This window comes from Squalius cephalus, assembly GCF_949319135.1.
Source record: "Squalius cephalus genome assembly, chromosome: 2".
Lineage (NCBI taxonomy): Eukaryota > Metazoa > Chordata > Actinopteri > Cypriniformes > Leuciscidae > Squalius > Squalius cephalus.
In genome coordinates, this window is record NC_137123.1 from 3,725,417 (window position 1) to 3,748,758 (window position 23,342).

The window sequence follows — 23,342 nt, forward strand, 5'->3', positions numbered from 1 at the left end:
TTTAGCCTTTTTAATGAATTTTTTTTAATTGATTTGATTATTTGGATTTCATTGAAAAGGCTAAAAATATTATGATTAGGATGAGACGCCATCAAATATCCCGCAGATGTGGTGTTTGTGGTGAAGGATAAGCCACATCCAGTGTACAGAAGAGACGGATCATTTATTCTGCAAAACTTACACTCAAAGAGGTAAGATGGGCTCCTATTTTAAGAGTTTGCTTACAAACTCTTTTCTTCCCTGTCTGTATTTTTCTAATCCTGTTCTTCTCTACTTTCTCAGGCACTTTGTGGTTGCACAGTTAACGTTCCAACACTGGATAATCGCACGGTTAACTTAACAACTCAAGACATTGTCCGTCCCAGGATGAAACGGCGTGTCACCGGGGAGGGTCTTCCTCTTCCGAAATAGGACTTGATTGTCGAGTATGAGGTCAAGTTTCCCGAAAGATTAAGCCAGAGTGCCAAGGACACTATCGCAAATGTTTTGCCGGCTTCTTGAGCCGTGTATACTGCAATGCTGGAGACATTGCCATTGGGAATTTTTGGTTTCATAGTATTTAAAGGATGAATATGAGGGGCTGCTGAAACTGTCGAACTGTTGTTCTGTAATGTACTGCCAATGAGAGACTATCTGAACCAAAAACATTGCTGGACTAGACTGGTTTATGTGTTTGTCATGTACATTTATAGCTTCCTAAATTTTTAGTTTCCCCCCATTTTAGTTTCCTTTGGGTCAAGTCCAGCAGAAAGTCTCCAGCTGCGAACTCTTGGCCAGCGTTTTGTTGTCAATTATACACACCTAACACATCTAAGTTTACTTATTCGAAAGATGGACTGTAGAGCATGTTGTGATGTTGCGGGGCTACAAAAATATAGTTTCTTATCAGCAGCCTGATCCTTTGGACACCTCAGGGAAGTCTTTCTATGAAAGCAGCCTGTACTTTTTCTGCTAATACGGTCTAATGTGACCATTTACTGATGCCACTAAAAGTCATTTCCAATATAGTGGTGGCTCAAAGTGATGCTTGGATCCTCTCTCTTCTAAGTATGTGAAACAACACTTGATGCAGAAGTTATATGGTGAGAAACTCAAAAGCTCAAAGTCAGATAGAGGACAACTTTGTAACAAATACTAGATTTATTTAAAATAAATGATTCAAACTACTGATATTGTGGTTCATTTCTTATGCAAAATCATATGAAACCTTTTTCTGTTTTATTACAGGCAATTTATGTTATTGTTTTTAATTGTGAAACTAAATTTGTTTATTCACAAATAACTTCTGTGGGATCTTTTTGGATTGTGAGATTATGAGTTATGAATATGTTTTGAGTTTTGAATAGATTGTTTAAAAGAAAATAAGATTTGAAATGTTACAGATATCACACTGCTTTAATAAAACACTTTAAACTGAAAAACAATTGCTTTATCTTATTATTTTTGTTAGCGTATTAAAAGTGTAACCCTTTATACAAGCCTCTAAAAATCATGGTAGTTCCTCTACCAAAGAAATGTTGCACTTAAAGAAATGTATAGATTCATATAAGTGTATTGACCGCTGTAAATATATAGCATGTTAACTAGTGAAATTTGTAACTGAGACAGTCATGACAGAATCACTTTCATAAGAATGGCACTTCCTTTGTTGAATATGGATGCTTGTGTCTTCAGTGTTTCTTGATGGTGTTAATTTGAGTCCACAGCAAAGACTTCTGAAGAACTTCCTGTACTGCTGCCTGACCTGGACAAGAATGAGAAGAGAAATAGTTTTAAACTCTGGTTAAAAAAACAAAAACACAGAATATGTCCAGGTTATTTTTCAAGAATTTAATTTTAGAAGATGAGAAATGAAAAATTAACTTAACCCTTTAGAACCTGAAGCTAAAATAGGTGTGTGAGAAAAACATATCGACTAAAACAACTAGCTTCCGGCAGACGGCCGTACGCAAGTCGACTTGCACCAAAAGAGTAACCAGTGACGCATGTATGACGTAGATGTAGGAGTGGTGTAAGCTTTGACGCCTCTCGCGGTTCAAACAAACAGGGCTGGGCAACAAACTCAAGCTCCTCTCACATTTTCTCTCAAAAAATTGTCTTTTTAAACTAATTTGTGAGTGTTTTATTTTGCTCTATCTCCGTGTTCGCCATTACGTTGTGCGTCAGGTCAAGGGTCACTCTTTCACCGAAACGGCCATTCACTGCCATTATAAAGCTTGGAAGAGCCAGGACATTTTTAAATATATCTCTGATTGTATTCGTCTGAAAGAAGAATGTCATATACACCTAGGATGACTTGAGGATGAGTAAATCATGGGCTAATTTTCATTTTTGGGAACTAACCCTTTAATATAAAGTAGGTGAGAGATGATTTTCTGGTAGACTGTCTGTACTGATGTCTGACCTGATTATTGAGGACACAATAGACCAGGAACATGAAGGTTCCCTGCTGGGAGTTCAAGATCAGGAAGAGGATCTCCAGCTCCTTCCAGAAACCCAGAATCCAGGAGCAACCAAGAATCACAAACTGAGCCAGTGTTTTAAATATCATATTCCTGCAGAGAAAGATGGAGAGTTAATATATATTACTGATTATATTGTTGTGGAAAATCTGCAATTGTCCTGTTATAAGAATGCCTTTTTGTCTGTAGAACACTTCTGTATATCAATCAACCACACTTGAAACTTGTTTATTAAGAAAGTGGTTTATGAAGAAAAACTTACCACACTTAATGTTTTAAGCATTTGTTATTGTAAAATGTTTTTTTTGAGAAAGTGGTTTATAAAGAAAAACATACCACACTTAATGTTTTAAGCATTAATTAAAAAGCACAGAGAGGAACAAAACATGTATTAGAAAGAGCTTTGCTAAAGAAAGAAGATAAATGCAAGCATTAGCGTCGGATGTGTTGCGGACGAAGCGCAGAATGCAACAAAGAAGAAAAGTCTGAAGAAGGAAGACTAAGAGGTGAAAGGCTTTATAAAGACAGGTCTGAAATGAATTCCCAGAACTCATGACTCCTCAAGACTTAGGATTGGATAAATTGTCTGTAAGAGACTGATAATTTATGAGGGGATTTCCAAAGATGACGACCTCAAGAAATCAGATGGTCTATAAAAGGCTGAAAGGAGAAGATGAAGGCAGACGCTGATTCTTAATGGCCTCTCTGGTGTTACAACGCTTGTAAACGATTTACTCTTGATGTTGTTTTGTCTTGTTTTTTATATATTAGTACTTTATGTAAACTAATTAACCTGCAGATAATAAAACTATATTTAATTGAAACTAAGAAACTCTTTTGCTACTCTCGCCTGCCAAAAGTCTTTGATTTCTAAAAAAGTGAGCTGAACAGACCACGAAGAAGTCTTCTGACCTGTGGATTGTGAGGATGAAAATTCAGATGCTTATGATTTAGGACACATTTGACTTTACCTAACCTGAGAATAATCAAAATAAGGTTAAAGGTGTCTAGAAATATGCAGCATATAACAATATATATACACATTTCATGGAGTGTTCAAATCATATTGTTTGTTACTTGGTTCGTTTCATATGTGAAACTTCAGCGTTCAGATTTTTCAAGGTGGAGGTCAGACTGATGATGATGTAGATGAAGAGAATCACGTTTAACTGCACAGTAAGAGAAACAACAGTAATTAATCTTTAATCACTTTTCCTTTTAATACAAAGTCATGATGAGAAATGTGCTTACTGCTAGTATGACGCAAACAGGTCCCTGAAAACTCCAGATAAAGCCTTTATCCATTTTAATCCAGCACCTGTTTAGAGGAAGAAAAATAAATAGATGAACAAACATGAAGGATGAAGGTGTTGATCTCTGAGTCGCTCAAACTAAACTCACTTTTCACTTCCGTAGCCTTTAGGATTCACCCCAGCAGACACAGCCACCACAACCAGAGCAACCGTATATCCAATCACACACAGGAATCCACTCCTAAGCACCCCCCTCCTTTTGGAGCTGATCTGTGATAGGTTCTTCACACAGATGAAGAGCAGCACAGCTTCAATGAACATCCACACAAAGCCGGAGAGAAAGAGGAAGTGCAGCACACCTGATATCACGGCACACAACACCTGGAGATCATGAGAGACGGTTATGATGATTCTCAGTGAGACAGTGCTGAGCTGTAGGGCTCCTTCATCATCCTCACCTGATGACGGTGTATGAGGCTCAGGAACTGTTGTGTGAGCAGGAACAGAAGGTGAGCCAACAGAAGACTCACGCAGAGGTTGATGCGAGCCACATTATTCACTCCAGGACTCCACTGACAAAGGGCAAAGGTCAACAGGGCCAAACTGAAGAACACCAGCCCCACGATCACACACACCAAATTCAACACATCCAGCAATGAATCGCTCTGAGGAAACATGTCAGAGTACATGAGTGCCAAATCTGTGCTGTTCTTCAATGCTCACTATAAATGTTCTCGTACCTCTGATGGGCGGCTGGTTTGCATGATGAGAGCGAATGTGGACAGATGAACACAGGAACACACAGTGTAGCTTCTGTTGGTCTTTAAAACAGAACAACCATCTACAATCCACTCGCTGATATTCCAGTACACACAGGACAGGGAACCGTCAGGGTCAAACTCCTGCAAAAAGAAGAAAGAACATGCAGAAAATAGTATAACACTGAATATTAGATGTTTTCAGATGTTCATCAAGTCAAGTCAAGTCAAGTCAAGTCAAGTATATTTGTATAGCGCTTTTCACAATACAGATTGTATCAAAGCAGCTTCACAGTATTAAATTAAAATAATACAACAAGGTTTGTTTCTAGTGGAATTTATTGATTGATAAAATAAAATTAAATATCCCCAAAATATCACCAACTGAGCAAGCCAAAGGCAACAGTGGCAAGGAACCGAAAAACTCCATCAAGTGACCTAATGGAGAAAAAAAAAAAACCTTGGGAGAACCCAGGCTCAGTCGGGGGCCAGTTCTCCTCTGGCATTTATGAACTATAGGCCGGATTGTAGTTTGAACTGTAAGATTAAAAATATTATATGAATGCCTGGCCGAAAAGATGCGTCTTTAATCTAGTTTTAAACTGGGAGAGCAAGTCTGAGCAACGAACAGTATCAGGAAGGCTATTCCAGAGTTTTGGAGCTAAATGTGACAATGATCTCCCTCCTTTGGTGGATCTGGATATCCTAGGTATGACCAAAAGCCTCGAATTTAGTGATCTTAAAGAGCGCGATGGATTATAGGGCGATAGAAGATCCGTTAAATAGACTGGAGCTAAGCCGTTTAGGGCTTTATAAGTCAGTAGCAATACCTTGTAAATAATACGGGACTTTATAGGTAACCAATGCAGTGATGATAAAATCGGTGTTATATGATCATATTTTCTTGACCTAGTAAGAACTCTAGCGGCTGCATTTTGGACTAACTGTATCTTGTTTATTGAGGTTGCAGGACAACCAGCTAATAAAGCATTACAGTAATCTAGTCTCGAGGTCATGAATGCATGAACTAGCTTTTCTGCATCAGAAACTGATAGCATGTTACGTAGCTTAGCAATGTTTCTAAGGTGGAAAAAGGCTGTTCTTGTAACATATGAAATATGATTTTCAAAAGACAGGTTACAGTCGAGTATAACACAGGTCTTTTACTGTAGAGGATAAAGTAACAGGACATCCTACGATGTTAAAGTTGTATTGTAAGAGGTTTTGTGGGCGGTTTTTTGAACCGATAAGTATTACCTCTGTCTTGTCTGGATTTAATAAAAGAAAATTACGCGTCATCCAATCTTTTATATCTTTAACACACTCTGTCAATTTGGATAATTTAGCGTTTTCATCCAGCCGTGATGAAATATAGATTTGAGTGTCATCAGCATAACAATGGAAACTAATTCCATGTTTCCTTATAATATTTCCAAGTGGCAGCATATATATTGAGAATAATAGAGGGCCTAACACAGATCCCTGCGGCACTCCATAGTTTACTGAAGTTATGATCGATTTTTCTCCATTCAAATAGACAAAATGGTAGCGGTCAGATAAGTATGATCTGAACCAGCTTAATGCTTGTCCTTGAACACCAGTATAATTTTGTAGTCTAAGAGTATTGTATGATCTATAGTATCGAACGCAGCTCTAAGATCAAGTAAAACTAGTATTGAGATACAGCCTTGGTCAGAAGCTAAGAGTAAATCATTTGTGATTTTAACGAGTGCAGTTTTAGTGCTATGATGCGGCCTGAACCCAGACTGAAACTTTTCATAGATGTCATTTTCATGCAAGAAAGAGCCCAGTTGAGCGGACACAACTTTTTCTAGTATTTTAGACATAAATGGAAGATTTGAAATGGGTCTATAATTTGCTAGATTATTATGATCTAATTGTGGTTTCTTAATGAGAGGTTTTATAACTGCCAATTTAAATGTTCTTAGAACATGACCTAAAGATAAAGACGAGTTAATAATATTGAGGAGAGGCTCTTCCACTACAGGTAACACTTCTTTCAATAGTTTAGTTGGTATAGGATCTAATAAACATGTTGTTGTTTTAGAGGAAGTGATAAGTTTATTTAACTCTATTTGTTCTACAGTTGTAAAGCACTGTAATTGTTCTTGCGGGGTGATAATTGAGGCTGAATAATAAGGCGCGATTGAAGATTGAACGTTTACAATTGTGGTTCTGATGTTTTCTATTTTCTCAGTGAAGAAGTTCATGAAATCATTACTACTAAACTGTAACGGGATATTTTGTTCGGGTGATGTCTGTTTATTTGTTAGTCTAGCCACGGTGTTAAATAAAAACCTTGGATTATTTTGGTTATTTTCTATTAGTTTGCGGAGGTGCTCAGCCCTGGCTGCTTTTAGGGCCTTTTTATAACGTGACATACTGTCTTTCCACGCGATTCTAAAGACCTCTAAGTTAGTTTGTTTCCATTTACGCTCTAAATTACGGGTTTCTCTCTTTAGAACATGCGTAGTATTGTTGTACCATGGTGCTTTACTTTTCTCTCTGACCTTTTTTTAATCTAATGGGTGCAACAATATCCAGTGTTCCAGAGAGAATGGTGCTCATAGTGCTAGTTAGTTCTTCTAATTCATCTGTTTCTTTGGGTTCAGGCAGCAGCTGAGACAGATTAGATAAGCAATTTGAGAAATTATCTATGGTGGATGGAAGGATTGTTCTGCCTGGTCGATAATGCGGCGCAGCATGATATATTACAGGGGTACGTAATATGCAAGTTACCATATAATGGTCAGTGACATCATCACTTTGTGGAATGATATCTATATCGGTTGGATCGGTTCCATATGATATAATTAAATCGAGTGTATGATTAAGACGATGAGTTGGTCCGGTGACGTTTTGCTTGACCCCAAAGGAATTTAATAAATCTGTAAACGCAGCCCCTAACGCATCATTTGTATTATCTACGTGTGTGTTAAAATCTCCAACAATTAATGCTTTATCGACATTGACCAATAGATCTGAGAGAAAATCTGCAAACTCTTTTAAGAAATCAGCGTAAGGCCCTGGCGGTCTATATACGGTAGCCAAGGCTAGAGATAATAGGGATTTTTTTCTAACATCTAAGAGCGTAACATTTAGTACAAGTACTTCAAACGAAATAAACTTATAGCCCGTTTTCTGAGTAACATTGAGAATATCTCTATAGATTGTTGCAACACCGCCGCCACGACCAATCAGACGGGGCTCATGCTTATAGGAGTATCCAGATGGAGTAGACTCATTTAGACCGAAATAATCATTTGGTTTAAGCCAGGTTTCAGTAAGGCAAAGTACATTGAAGCTATTATCTGTGACTATTTCATTTACAATAACTGCCTTAGGTGTGAGTGATCTAATGTTTAGAAGACCTAGCTTTAGAAATTGTTTTTGTTTACTAATAGCAACATTTTCTGTTTTAATAACAATTAGATTTTTCCTAGATCCTGCAGTATATTTATTATTTGATCTCACTAAACGAGGAATAGACACAGTTTCTATGCAATGTTCTACACTAGTATTTATATCAGTTAAATTGGTGCAGCAGAGACTATGATTTTGACTTTTGGTAACTAGTCATCTAATGGTATTTAACATTTTGGAGATGTTATCCGACAGAAGATCCACTCCGAATCTGCTTGGGTGTAAGCCATCGGCACGGAAAAGCCTAGGACGCTCCCAAAACAGATTCCAATTATTTACAAAGAGCAGTTTCTGCTCATTGCACCATGACATTAACCATTCATTTAGCGCGAATAGTCTACTAAACTTTTCATGTCCTAGTCGGTACGTGGGAAGCGGTCCTGACACAATAATCGTTGTTTCGGGCGATGTGCTGCGTACCGTATCGATCAGATTCCTGAAGTCTTTCTTCAGAACCTCCGTCTGGCGCAGCCTGATGTCGTTCACTCCCGCGTGCAAGACCACAGTTCCGACGCGCACGTCACCGTTCAGAATATCGGGAACGCGAGCGGCGATTGTTCACGTGGTGGCGTGTTGGAGCCGGAGTGAACGAGACCATGGCTGATCGCGACCTCGACGCTTGGGACCGATGCTGAGAAACGCATGGAGTAGACGAGGTCGGAGTCAGCGGGTTAGTAACGTTAACTGATTTGTGTGCATCGGTGCGTGATGTTTCAAGAGCTAAACGCCGGTCTCTCAGCTCGGCTTGTCTCACTAAAAGGTCGTGGATCTGTTTCTCAACAGCTTCCAGCTCGGATTGCAATGCGTGCAGCTCAAATGTGTCCTCACCTGCACCAAAAGGTAGACTACTTACATCTGATATATTCGCCATTTTAACAGATGGACAGTAAGTTAGCAACGACGCTACCAGTGATGCTATCAATATTAATACTAATTTATGACTAAACTCTTGGATATAATCCGTCTTTTTAGTGGTACGGGTGTAGAGTAGACGCACAATAGGCGAAAAAAAAATGTTTGTTTGTAAGTGAGTGTGGAGAAGACGCGTTCAGCCGTGATCCACGGACGTAACCTATAAGAGTATCCAGCGTTGGATCACTAATAGGCTTGAGACGCATCTGCTCAACAGTCCGCGTTGTAACTATGAGGTTTGAGCAGTAGTGCTTCTCAGCGAGGAAAAGTGTAAAATGTTCGTTGTAAGTGAGTTTAAAGAGAAAATCAAGAATTATAAATCAAATCGATAGAGCTCCAAAGACAACAACGTGTTCAGACGCGACGCATGCGCAGAATAAAGTCATAATCATCAGTTCTCAGGTTGGACAAAAACACATTTCAGTCTCTCACTCTGATGTGTTTGAAGGTGAAGTTGACTGGTTTGGTGAGTTTACTGTTGGTGGTTTTGAGAAGAGTAGCTGAGATCACAGTGGACATCATGGTTTTAATCGTGTCAGTTGGTGTGTTGAAGAAGTCTGGCTTCAGTAAATTCTCCATTGTGTTATAACTCATGAAAGCCACAGCAGCTGATCCTGTGTGACAGAAACAGAAGAAACTTGTATTCAACACATTAAAACCTTTAGTTAAATGTGGTTTAGTGATATATCTTCTAAAAATGTTTTATTTAAAATGTTGTATTAAAACACATCTCACATACTTGTTTCATTGTTGTTATTGGCGATCTCAATGAGATCGATGTCCATAGAACAATTTGTTGTGACAAGTCGAGGGATTTTATCTAAGGTGACACTGGATCCAACCATGAAGATTTCAACCTCTGATTTAGAAAATAAGCAGTTATGTTTTGTTTTTTGTTTTTTTGTTTTTATTAAAGTTGATTCAATCTGCACAAATGTGCAAAAAACAAAACAATAAAAAGACTAAAATAAAATAACTATTTCATCTAATTACTAGTTTGAACTAATCAGTTAACTTTGTACACAGCAAAATCCCCAGAGTTAAATTAAGTGAAGCTGGTAATGCTGTTTGTGGAGTTGTTTAATCCTCTTCTGCTGAGATCTTTAGAGATGTAATGTCTTCTTTTATCTTTAGTTGATTCATCTTAGGGTAGGGGAGACCGGGGAGTGTTGCAACAGGGGACAGTTGCAACATGTAATTTTTCTCCAATCAGAAACAAGCTAGAGTGATGACACTCATACTGCACATGCACAGTTAGACCCTCCCCCAACAAGAAGACAGTAGACATATTCAACATCTGCTGCTGAATTTATTGAACAAAACTTGTTTTGGAGGTATGAAAGTAACATTTCAACTTACTTAGTTTGAATTATTGTTTTGTTGACTTCTTAGTGACATAGTTAGCATGTGTCAAAGTCAGTGTATCATGGCTGATAGTTTTGGGGACAGTTGCAACAAGTTATAAATTGCATGTTTAATAAAAGTTTGTTGCATTGCAAATTGTTCAATTCTTCCTGTCTGGCACTGAAATATGGAGAGATTGAATATCATCTGTAACACCTGCACACTGAATATATGTAGGCCTATGTTCTACACATAAACAAACAAAACTCAATAACTGTTATTTGATAAATATCACTAAATAAATAAATAATAGGTTACAATAATATTATTATAGAAATAAATAATACTATAGGCCTAAAACAGTTCATATTTTCAGAATTCTATATGCTCATTGAGACAAAAAGCTAAAGTTAATTAGTGAAATTTAAGGTATTTTTAACATGTTGCAACCGTCTCATGGTTGTGTTGCAACTGTCCCCTGGGTTGGGGTCAGTTGCAACATCTGGCTTCTTCCATTCAAATAAATACTGTGAACGATATGTCATATATAATCATCTTTAAATGGTATAGAGTTTAATATATACAAATTTGCTTGATCTAGTCCCAATAGTCTCTGAGTAACTGAGAGAAATGCAAAAAGTGTTGCAACTGTCCCCGGTCTCCCCTACGTTTACACGACAACGATACGCTTAAAACTCAGAAGTGTTTCCTTTGAGTTTTCAAAACTTTGCATTTTCAGGCACCCAAACTGACTCTTTGTTGTCGTGGAAACGAACGGCCAAAAGTATAAAAAGTTTTACGTTTTTAGTTGAACACGGTGTCGTGTAAAAAGACCCTAAGGCTGTGGCTGAAGCGGGTGTTTTCTATATAAACTATATCATATATAAGCTCAGTTTCATCATCAATAATAACAGTTTCTCCACTCACCAACAGCAGCAAGAGTAAAACTGACTCTGTTATGTGTGTCTGTCGGCTTCACCAATGTAGAGAGGAGTTTCACGTTGGCTTTTAACACATGGTTTCCGTAGGAGGCTAGTTCAGCTGGGCTGACTGATGATGAAGACTCTGAAATCTCTCCTGAAGCGTTGAGGACCATATTCAAAACATCGGTCACTGGAGTCTAATTTATTGATCAGAGAAAAAAAAAAAAATACTGTAAATGTAAATATTAAGAAAGCCAATTAATCAGACTTGCAATGTCAATAATGTAACTGACAATTACATTTGATTTGATTATTTTATATATAAAAAAAATGATCTTGAAGACTTACAGTCAAAGTAAGCTCTTGAGCTGTAATGTTCTCGATCTGCTCTAGAAGATTTTGAAGCTTTTCAGTCTGACTCTGAAATCAAAATTGAGAAGACAGAATTTGACGATGTGTGAGTGATGACTTTAGCCGGGTATGCTGAGTGCCTCTGAAATGAGACACAGACAGTGTTTTTTAACAAATTTCTTTAACAAATGATTCAATGACATATTTTTTTTAAACATTTGTCGCCACCTACTGGTGGAAATGAAAATACTTTTCTAAAGGTGCTTTTCTGTATTTTGCTCGCTACAGTGGACAGTGTTTGTATCCAAACCAGTGCCGGCCCGAGCCTTTTGGGGGCCCTAAGCAGAATTTGATTCCCTCCCACCACACGTAGTTAAACAAGTTTTAACTCTTTCTTTACTCTTTTACTAACTCTTTGAAACTCCTGAAAACAAACTGTAAACATATTCCAACATTGCAATCTTGACATCGCAGCCTGTTCATTATAGCCGTAATAAATGTATAATAATAAAATAGTCAACCTAACATATAAAACTTACACTGCTCTGTTTAAATAGTCAGTAGTACAATTCATACCGTTCACAGTAAGCACCGCTCCACTGTGATGTTTCCAAGCACATTTTTGCGTGTAAAGAGGATGATTTTTTCCAAAGTACAAAGAAGCCTATAATAAAAAATAGTTTACCATCCAAATACATCGCGAATCGCTTACTTTCACTTTTGCTTTCAATTATTTTGGCTTGTTTATAGATATTTTTTTAATTCTTGTTCTGTTCTGAATATCATTAAATTTTACTTGTCTTGAATTATTCATTCATTCATTCATTCATTCATTTATTTATGTCACTTGTTTAAGTTAATTAATATGTAAAAAAACCAGGGGGTGGCCAGGGGGCCCCAAGCAGACACTTAGTTCGCTTATGCCTCGGGCCGGCCCTGATCCAAACTAACAAACTTTTGTCACAGAAGTACTGGAATAAAAGTTTAAGTTTGTAAAAAGAAGTAAAGAGAATGCGTGGTTGAAATGGACAGCTTCGTGGACAGCTTTCTCTGCGCATTAAATCCCCCATATTGCCAGCAAACAATGAGAATGCAGAACAATGATGATGACAGAGAGTATAGGCTTCAAAGCTGTTGTGGACCCGCTTACCCAAAACCCTGGTTTGCCAAATAAATGAATGATTGACAGTTACGTATTTCAAAATTTTATTATGTAAGCTTTATGTTACTCCTCAAATAACAAGGGAATTTGTAGTAATTTATAGTGTTAATTAATTAGCGAGTCCACAAACTCATTCTTTCAATTGGCTTTTGTATGCAGAGTATTCACAGCTTATATGGACTGAATGTCCCCATAAACCATCAGCAATTATTAGAAAAGCACATTCATATTTCAGATTACACACATATCTAAAATGCACATGTTATTGCACTGCTTCAGTTTGGACTATTATTGATAGGAGTCTCTACAACTTCAATTTCAGAAACTCAACTTACGTTGCGTCCTTCCAGCAGTGTTATATTTCTACCTGCAATGACAGAAATCAGCATGAAGACAATAATATAATAACTGCAAAACTTTGAAAAATAACGATTTTATTAAGCAGCAATTTCAGCAAGATTGTGGATTCAGCAAGATTTCAGTGGTGTTCCTCCTTCTGCGTACCCCTTCTCTTCCACTTAGACTTCAGTCATACCTTTTCCATTAGGGGACAATATTTGCCCCCTACATTTATTTCCCAGTGCTTTTTTACCTTTATGAATAACTTTATGAAATAAAAAATGTTTTCAATGAAAAATGTTCAATAGAGCAATATGCAATGATGGAAAAATGAAGTGATTCTTTAAAATATATTACACTAAAACCAGTAAGTCACTGTCTTCTCAATGAGCGAGTCATTGAGTCATTCTTACATTCAGTAACAAAGCAACTAGCTGTATTTATAAATGAATCATTGAATGATTGACTCACAATTATTTTCAAAGCTGCAGAATTGTTTACGAAACACTGCACTCTAAAAAGAGATTTTTCAGTTTTAACACATGTAGTGTGTGTGCTCAGGGACAACACATGTTGTGTCAAATTTAACACACAACCTGTGTCGATTCTTAACACATCTCTGTGTTTATAAGGACTACACATTTTGTGTTACCTTTAACACAACTAATGTGTTATTCCTCTTACACAGAAGTGTGTTGAAACCTTTTACACACTAATGTGTTATAGTTACACAACTTGTGTCAGATATGTGTCACATGTGACTGTAGTCGGTGTGTATTTGCCAGAGTCACTTCCTGTGTTTTTACAACTGAGTGTTTGGATAAAAACTGAAACGTATTGTTAACTTGTGTTTATGGAGTCCAGTGATGTTTAATAAAGATAATGCATGTTGACACGAACACTCGCCGATGTATTCACATAAACACAACACAATTAATCACTAAAACTAGCACATTTATTTTTTGAAAAGTTTGCATGCTACTTGAACGCTCACCGGTGCATTTTGACTGGTTGTTGCCGTAGTTACTGTAACCCGGGTTACATTCGCAGGTGTAGCCGCCTGTATGATTTCTGCACACTGCGTTTGTGCCGCAAACATCTGGATCTTTACACTCATCAATGTCTGTGAGAGAGAGAGAGAAGACCGGATTATATAACGCTTTAAAACTCCATAATGAATATAGTTCATGAAATTATATTCTAGGCCTATTTATTTATGGATTTAAAAACCATCTGTGCATTCAGATTTCTTCTCAAGACACTCATTCATATCTGTTGGATTTTTTTGTACATTTGGAGTGCTGTCAGTACAGAGAACAACGACAAAAATCGGTGTTGCCTACACCGTGTTATCCTCTTTTTAAAATTTGCACCCTGTTGACTTCAATGGGGCAAGTTTTAAACCTGCTTTTAGCCTCTTAACATCCTTGATGTGTCATTACAAGTGCACAGGTCATGTGAGTGATTCCTTCAGAGTGAACACGAGTGAGTCTGACTGCAGTAGATGTGAAAGATATGAATAAAAATTATGTTATTTAAGCCAGCGCAAATACCTGTTTACATCCTGTTTTCGGTGGAAGTCCAAAGTAGTCGATTGCCGAGTTCACGCGCATAGGTTTAATCCATAGGTTCGCGTGAACTCGGCAATCGACTACTGTGGACTTCAACCGAAAACAGCTTGATAGTAATCATAGTAATCATAGTAATCATAATTTATCCCATAAACCCCTCTCGTACCCACACACTGTCCGGTTGATGCTGTGAAATTGGGTGTTTTTGATTTAAATCCTTTATCACAGGTGCAGTAGTAACTTCCATTTGTATTGATACACTGAGCGTTTTCCCCACACAGATTCAGCGTCTCACACTCATTTTCATCTTAAGAGAGGCAGGAATCAAGAAAGAAATATCATTACAAAGTTTAAAAACTACAGTTACACAAATTCCCTCTTCTGAATGACATACAGAGCATTAACTGTGTATTATGCACATCATGACAAAACCATATTGTATTAAAACACACAAGGTTCTCATTACCGACACATTTCCCTTTTCTTATGGTGAATCCAACGCCACATCCACGAGACTCACTAGACAGCAGGAAAAACCCTGATGAAGAAAAAGAAGATCTGTACAATTATCTGTTTTTGCATTCATACATTTAGAAAAATATAGAATATATTTAAAAATGTAGACATTTATAATGTTACAAAATATTTTAATTTCAAATAAACTGTCCTTGTGAACTTTTTTTGTTCATCAAAGAATCCTGAAAAATAAAATGTACATCATTGTTCCCAGAAAAATATGAAGCAGCACAACGGATGATAATCACTGATAATAATCAGAAGTGTTTCTTGAGCAGCAAATCTGTCCGGGTTCTGCCCTGCCTCGTCTGTGTTGTCGGATTCATGTTTCTGTGTTTGTCTTGTGTGTGCGCACATGGCTCTGTCCTGGCCTGTGTTTGCGTGTGCTCCTCATGTCCCGCCTCCTTGTTTCCCGTGACCCTTGATTAGTTCACGTCTTGTCCTCTTCACTAATTGTGCTCACCTGATCCTCTGGTCCCTTTATATGGTACCTATTTCCCTCATGTCTTTGCTGGTTTGTTTTGTGTATGTACTTTGTGGTGTTTTCCAGTTTGTGTTCTGGAAATTATTTTAGCACTTAAAGGTGCATTAAGCAACTTTTCATGTTAAAAATACCCGTTTTTCTAACCCATACATGCTTAAACAATTGCCTGATGGGCTGAATGAGCCCTTCTCTGATCACTGCGATTGCCTCTATAATCCTGTACAGTAAAATAAATAAGAGGGATTCGGGCCGAATTTGAGACTGGGCGTGACGTCATGCACGCAGTTGCAGTGTTGCAGTTTCATTTGTCGCCAGAGGGGGCATAGTTCTGCAAAAACTCAGAGACTTGCGCTATGCACCTTTAATCTAGTTTTTTAATCTTTCCCGGTATCAGAGTATCCTTGTTGCTATTTTGTTTCTCCGCTTCTGTTTTGCTTAGCTTTTGCTCTCGTTCTTAATAATCTAGTTTGAGTTCTCTTTTGTTTTAGAACCTGGCGGCGAGACTGGTGATCTGAGATCTACATCGAGCTATGAGTTTCTTCAGTCGAAAAGAAATTAAGATTTTTGAGCAAAACATTCCAGGATTTTTCTACACAGAATGGACTTCAATGGCACCCAACTATACCAATGTTCAAAGAAGGTTCAAATGTCCGTCTCAATGCAGCTTCAAAGTCTGGACACGATCCCAGTTGAGAAATAAGGGTCTTATCTCACGAAACGATCGGCCATTTTAAAAAAAACTAAACATATATATCTATATCTATAGATATAGATATATTACACTTTTTAACCACAAATGCTCGTCATGTACCATTTCTGAGACGCGCCACGTATTACGTCATCAAATTGGAAAGGTCACAAAAAAAAAAAAAAAATAATAATAATAAATTAAAACAAAGATGTCGGACGATTTTGAAGTTGGAGGAGAAAATGAGATGGAGTTTTTCGCAGACAAATAACTTAGGCCTCGTTTACACTGTCAGTGAAATGTGACCCAATTCCGATTCTTCTTTTTCTTTTTCTTTTTTGCTCATATGTGACACAGATCGGATGTGTTCTCTGACAGTGTAAAAAACGCATGCATTTCGAGAGCGGTTTCAGGCCTCATTCATATGTGGAAATAAATCAGATATAAATCGGATATGTGCCAATGCGACTCATATAAACAGGCTGGTCGGATTTTCTGAGGTATTAGGCAGCATCTCCGCGGTTTAATGACGAGAGAAACCCCGATGCGCTTCTGCAAAGGGACGGATGGCCCGACGAAACGTTGTCGTCGTAGGAGAGGAATGTTGACAAACGTTGACACAACATATCAAAGGTTGGCTTGCTCATCCTAAAATTTCGGACCCACTGCTCCTCGTTAAAGCCAATATTTAAACACAATCTGCTCCCGCCAGTCCTGAGATCTCTCTCACACACAATAACTGAAGCACATGTGCAATGATGGCACTTTTCGTCCTCCTCCGCCTCATAATCATGGTGATGTTTGCCAAACTTCGCATACAACGCAGAGCTAGCATCAATCATATTTCGCGTTCGTCCATCTGTCTAAGATAATTTAACCCTTTAAGCATGTGCGATGTTTCAGGTAGTATGGCAAGTGTAAACACATGAATTGGATATGGGTCACATTTGAAAGAACGTGTAAATGGACGGTCAAAAAAATCAGATATAGGCAACAAATCAGAATTGGACATCAAGACCTGCAGTGTAAACGAGGCCTTAGATGACGTGACGCGCGACCTTTCCAACGTGATGACACAATGCGTGGCACATCTCAGAGATGGTACACAACGAGCATTTGTGGTTAAAAAGTGTGTAATAATAATAATAATAATCATGTCGAGACTTTGAAGCTGCATTGAGACGGACATTTGAACCTTCTGTGAACATTGGAATAGTTGGTTGCCATTGAAGTCCATTCTGTGGAGAAAAACCCTGGAATTTTTTTCCTCGAAAACCTTAATTTCTTTTCGACTGAAGAAAGAAAGACATGGATATCTTGGATGACATCGGGGTGAGTCAATTTATCAGCAATTTTTTTTTGAAAGTGAACTAATCCTTTAATAAAGGCCTTTATTGGTTATCTGCTCATTTGCGTCTGGGTCCTATCTCTTGCAGAACTGTGACAAAATCGGCATATCAGAATGATTTCTGAAGGTAGCTACACTTGTGCTCCCCTGCCTGCCCACAAAGAGGACTCAAGAAACACATTAAACGCACAACTCTTCTGGTTTGCTACAGCATTATAGTACATTATACCACGGGGGCTGTTGAATGCTTGAATCTGATTGGTTGAGGAACGTTCTAAGGTGTGCAGGCATTTCCAGTGAAACACACAGCTAAAGTAGTTCCAGCAGGTCTTGACCGCATTACAGCTCTATATCACTACGCCAAATAAATATTATTTAAAAGGTCTTTACAGCCGACAACAAGAACCAAAACCCACAACAACACTGACCAAGCAAATAAATACAGTAAACAATAGGATAAAAACAACAAGTTTTTGCCACAAAATTAGGTCACGTACTATCTCTCTCCCGCTCAAACACACACACATACAGTACAGACACACGCTCACACAGAAATGTGTTTTTTAGCGCTGATCTTACGGTTTTATCAGTGAAATAGTTAACAACTTAAAGCTGACATTTCTCTTTATCAACGTAATGGCTCTGTTCTCGATGCAGATAAATATACGCTTCGTTACCACCTCGGCTGTGCATTATTTTCTCATTCATTGGACTGTTTTCAATGATTCCTTACATATAGTACATTATATTATTAACCACAGCCAACCAGTGCAGCCCTGATGCATGTGACTTCAAGTACTATCTTTAACGTAAAGATATTTATCACACACATTAAAACACACACACATCAACTCACCAAACTCACCAAACACACACACATCAACTCACCAAAAACAATAAGTGTGCACTTCAGCTCCATGTTGGGAAACACTGTGATTCCTGTCTGTTTCTGCTTTGGTTTGTGATATATGAAGGGTTAGGCACTTCTTGTCCTTCGTGTTTCAGTGTACAGGGCTCAGATGAGTGCAAACTTTCACACTGAAGCGGTCACACCCTGAGCTGGAGGATACTGTAGACTTCCTTCCGCTCGACTGAAGGGTTAGAGATGTGGTCTTCACTATTTTTTTCATGAGAGCCACACTGATAGGACAAATGTATCATTTATCAGTCAAATTTGTAACTGAGACAAGATGGTTTCCCTTAATGACAAAAAAGCAGGATTACCTTAATGCTGGGATGAGTGAAAGCATGCATGTGTTTCCTTGGCTTTCTTCATGTTTTATTTATAGCTTGTTGTTGCAATTCTTGTGAGGCATGCATGATGTTCATTGGAGAGGCGGTTTCTCCGTTTCCTCTTTATAAGTTCATGGTTGAGAATGCTGACTCACAAGTGTATGTGCTCACAAAGAAGGACATCACTTTTTGCACAAGTGGCTTCAAAGTGGGAAAATCTTCTCCAGACACCAAACTCCAGAAGTGACCAGAACGTGCTCTGAGCTCAGCTTCGAGAGTGTCTTTTGTCTGCAGTTCTACCATTTCTGCCAGTTGGAGAGTGAGATGATCATCCACGTGGAAGGGGTTTTCATTAAAGTTGAACATTTCCTTGTGCTCATTCACATCCTTGAATATGGACTCAAATCCCCCCCTCAGCTCTTCCAAAACATTCACAATCCTGCGTGGCTGAAGAGCTGCTGCAGAGATGGGGCATTTGTGGAAAGTGAATGAATTCTGTCGTTGTTTTAACCCAATTTTTGGGTCAAATATGGACAAACTCAAACGTTGGATTAAAAATGCAATTCAACCCAACCCCGTCAACCCAACGGCTGGGTTTATCCATATATGACCCAAAATTGGGTTAAAACAACCCAGCATTTTTCAGAGGGCAGTTATTTTGTTCTGAAATGCTCTGATTGCATTCAGCATGTTGCTTGGAGGCTCATCTCTTCCTTGAAGCTGCAAGTTGCGAGTGTTTTCAGGTTTTCAGTCAGAAAGGCCAGCTGTGTGATCCAACACCGGTTCCCGTTTTCCTTTGCTGTCCAGGAAAGTGAAAATCCCAGGGAGGAGGCTCAGAAATCATTCAAGCACTTTCCCATGGGACAACCATCTCAATTTACTGTGCATCATTTAATCACCATACTCTGTGTCTTAGCGAGGCGCCAGGCGCGACACAAGTGTGTTTTGCTAGTTTCAGCCTGACGCAATTATCATTTTCACGTCCTGCGCCACGTTGTCGAAATAGCAAATGCATTTGCGCCCATTTATGCGCCCATGAGCTGCTGGTCTGAGAACGAGGTGTGTGTTCTGGCACATTGTTGGCACGTTGCTATTTTGAGGAACAGAAATAGACTGAGCCGCTGACCGACTGAAACCTGCTCTAAAGTCGATGGCACAATATTTTTTTTGTTATTTAATGAGCGCGTTAGTAATGTGCGCCTACAGGCGGGTCCACAACGCGCGTACACTCTGCTTATTACACACACACTCCGCTTATTACACACACAGGGACCCACAGCGGCACACAAACATGCCAAATATCACAAATAAAAGGATTACAATGTAAAAGATTAATATTGTGTACATAAAGATATGGTGGAATCCGGCTTGTCCCGTAGATGGTTTGCTTGCGCTTTAACCTCTCTCTCACACACACACACACACACACACACACACATACACATACACACAGCTTTAACCTCACGCTGTGTTGAGCTGAAACTAGCCAAAAACTATGGAAGCTTGTTTCCGCCACAGAATAAAACATTTTAAAAGATAATTGCGACTTTTTATCTCAGAATTACGAGATATAAAGTCAGAATTGCATGAAATAAAGTCGCAATTGCGTGTTATAAAGTCAGAATTGCGAGATATAAAGTCAGAATTGCGTGTTATAAAGTCAGAATTACATGTTATAAAGTCAGAATTGCGAGATATAAAGTCAGAATTGCGAGATATAAAGTCAGAATTACGTGTTATAAAGTCAGAATTGCGAGATATAAAGTCTGAATTACGTGTTATAAAGTCAGAATTGCGAGATATAAAGTCAGAATTACGTGTTATAAAGTCAGAATTGCGAGATATAAAGTCAGAATTGCGTGATATAAAGTCAGAATTACATGTTATAAAGTCAGAATTGCGAGATATAAAGTCAGAATTGCGAGATATAAAGTCAGAATTACGTGTTATAAAGTCAGAATTGCGAGATATAAAGTCAGAATTGCGAGATATAAAGTCAGAATTGCGTGTTATAAAGTCAGAATTGCGAGATATAAAGTCAGAATTGCGAGTTATAAAGTCAGTGTTCTGCCCCCACTTTGTGTTGCATTAGAGACATCTAGTGGTGTAAAGTTGTATTGCATTTGATTTTTTATTATTTTAGTCCCTCCTCTCTTGCCGTTGTTTTCCTGTCTGCTTCTGACTCTAGTCAATTGAGAGGACATGCAGCAGTTACTCTTTCTCTTTGCCTTTGATAGTTTTTGAAGGTCAAAGTCTGTAAGTATTTCTGTAGGAAGTATATGTACTTTGCTATAGTCTTTGTGTATTGTCCGTTTTAGCATAATATGTATGTTGTATTAATAGATGCTAATCGCGATTAGCATTTCTCCATAGACACCCATGTTAAAGTTAACTTAAATGCTTACTAGTCCTGCAAGTCTCATTATAATGGCTAATTTTTCTTATGGGATAGCTATATATGTTAGATTTGAGTTGCATATTCATGTATATGTATATATGGGCAGTTTGTAATGCCATATTGTTATGTTTCTACAGTTTTACAAAATTGGAAAGATCCTTACTAAAGGCCTCTCTCTACTCCGGTTTCCTGGGTCTTTATTTCATGGATCTTACAGTATGTTAGCTATCTGCTACGCTAACCTGTCAAAGCAAGAGCAGAATAGTAAAAAGACTTAAAATTCAGTCTGCTATCATAAGAAGAGTGAGTTATCAACACTGCAGCCCAGAAGCTCAACATAGATTCAACAATCTATCATGGAGGAACAAAGCGAAGAAAAACTTCTGCTATACACAGAAGATGGGCAGTCTCAATACTCCTACCATACCAGGCGCTCAACCCATTCTAGTCGTGCCTCATCACACAGTTCTGCTGCCACAAGAGCTAGAGCTAAAGCGGAAGCTGCAAAAGTCAAAGCTTCATATGCACAAAAAGAAGCAGACATGTTAATAAAGCAGGCACGGATTGAAGCGGAAGAATTTAAGAGAAAAACTGAGCTTGAAGTGGAACTGAAACGTAGGGCAACTGAGTTACAGGCCAACCTCAAAGCACTGAAAATACAGGGCGCTGCTGAAGCAGCTATTACAGAGGCTGAAATCCTTGAAGCAGCTTATGAGGAAGAAGTCGGAAAACCAACACAGCAGAATGTGACCAAATTAGCTCCGTATCAGTCACATCAACGCACTAGTGAGTATGTGCAACAATATTCTCAGGAGCATGGGGAGCAACAGTCTCAACTCATGGAACCACAACCCATCTTTTCACCAGAGCACCAGCCAAACATGGACAACGGTGATACAGATAATCGTGGAATCCAAACACACAGCATAGAGGAAATTAGCGATGTCATGTTCCAAGAATTTCCAGCACAACGTCAGAGCACGAGCACAGCCTACGCTCAGCAAAGCCATGCACGCCCTTTGAAGTTCTACCAAGATGAATGCCGCCCTCTACAGACTCACATCACACAATCTAAAGGTAAAACCTACTTCACGCCCTCTAGAGCACCCCTGCATGATCAGTCAGACACAACAGACTTAGCCAGATACCTGATTCGCAAAGAAATAGTTAGCTCTGGGCTCCTAAAGTTTGACGATAAACCAGAGAACTACTGGGCCTGGAAAGCTTCCTTTGTCAACTCCACCAGTGATCTGAACTTAACCCCCAGGGAAGAGCTAGATTTACTGACTAAATGGCTGGGACCACAGTCTGCAGAGCAGGCCAAACGCATCCGTGCAGTTCACATCAATAATGCCAGCTCAGGACTCAAAATGGTGTGGCAGAGATTGGAAGAATACTATGGATCAGCAGAAATGATAGAAAACGCTCTGCTTAAGAAGTTAGAGGAGTTTCCAAAAATATCAAACAAGGACAATGAGAAGCTGTGGGAGCTAGGGGACCTGTTGCTAGAGCTGGAGGCAGCTAGGAAAGATGGATTCTTACCTGGACTATCTTACCTCAACACACCACGGGGAGTCAATCCCATCGCACAGAAGCTCCCCTATAACCTTCTGGAGAAATGGATCTCAGTTGGCTCTAAATATAAAGACGACCATCAGGTTCAATATCCCCCCTTTTGCGTCTTTGTAAAGTTCATCAGAGACCAAGCAAAGACAAGAAATGACCCCAGCTTTGCCGAACTGACCATGAGTGGTTCAGTTAAGATGGATAAACCTCTGAAACCCATCAAACCATCTGTGTTCACCAGGAAGACTGAGGTTTCTTCAGAAAGTGGTGATAAGCAAAACATGGAGAAAAAGGTTGAGGATCCAGATAGATTATGTCCATTACATAATAAGCCCCATCCTCTAAGAAAATGCCGTGGCTTTCGCAGCAAGACCTTAGATGAACGAAAAGCTTACCTCAAAGAGAAACACATCTGTTTCAAGTGTTGTGCCTCAACAAGTCACCTCGCCAAGAACTGTGACAAATCTGTGCAGTGCAAAGAGTGCAACAGCAACAAACACTTAGCTGCACTTCACCCAGGGCCAGTGCCATGGAAGTCATTGAGCTCTGCTGTTAAGGAGGATCACGGCGGGAAGCAGCAGGAAGATGAG

General features: G+C 38.7%; 1 protein-coding gene across 1 annotated transcript in view; it reads right to left on the minus strand.

The window, feature by feature from the left end:
- LOC307154470 (uncharacterized protein) overlaps nt 1-18,595 on the minus strand; it is a 41,043-nt gene extending 22,448 nt beyond the window's left edge. The window contains exons 1-10 of the mRNA XM_079864451.1: nt 18,444-18,595; nt 14,986-15,057; nt 14,686-14,826; nt 13,943-14,071; nt 12,945-12,976; nt 11,445-11,516; nt 11,101-11,293; nt 9,569-9,688; nt 9,262-9,443; nt 4,456-4,617 (exon numbers count right to left, since the gene is read on the minus strand). Of these exons, the coding sequence (XP_079720577.1) occupies nt 4,456-4,617; nt 9,262-9,443; nt 9,569-9,688; nt 11,101-11,293; nt 11,445-11,516; nt 12,945-12,976; nt 13,943-14,071; nt 14,686-14,826; nt 14,986-15,057; nt 18,444-18,474 (1,134 nt within the window). The 5' untranslated portion in view covers nt 18,475-18,595. The remainder of the gene's footprint in view (nt 1-4,455; nt 4,618-9,261; nt 9,444-9,568; nt 9,689-11,100; nt 11,294-11,444; nt 11,517-12,944; nt 12,977-13,942; nt 14,072-14,685; nt 14,827-14,985; nt 15,058-18,443) is intronic.
- Nucleotides 18,596-23,342: the final 4,747 nt, after the last annotated feature.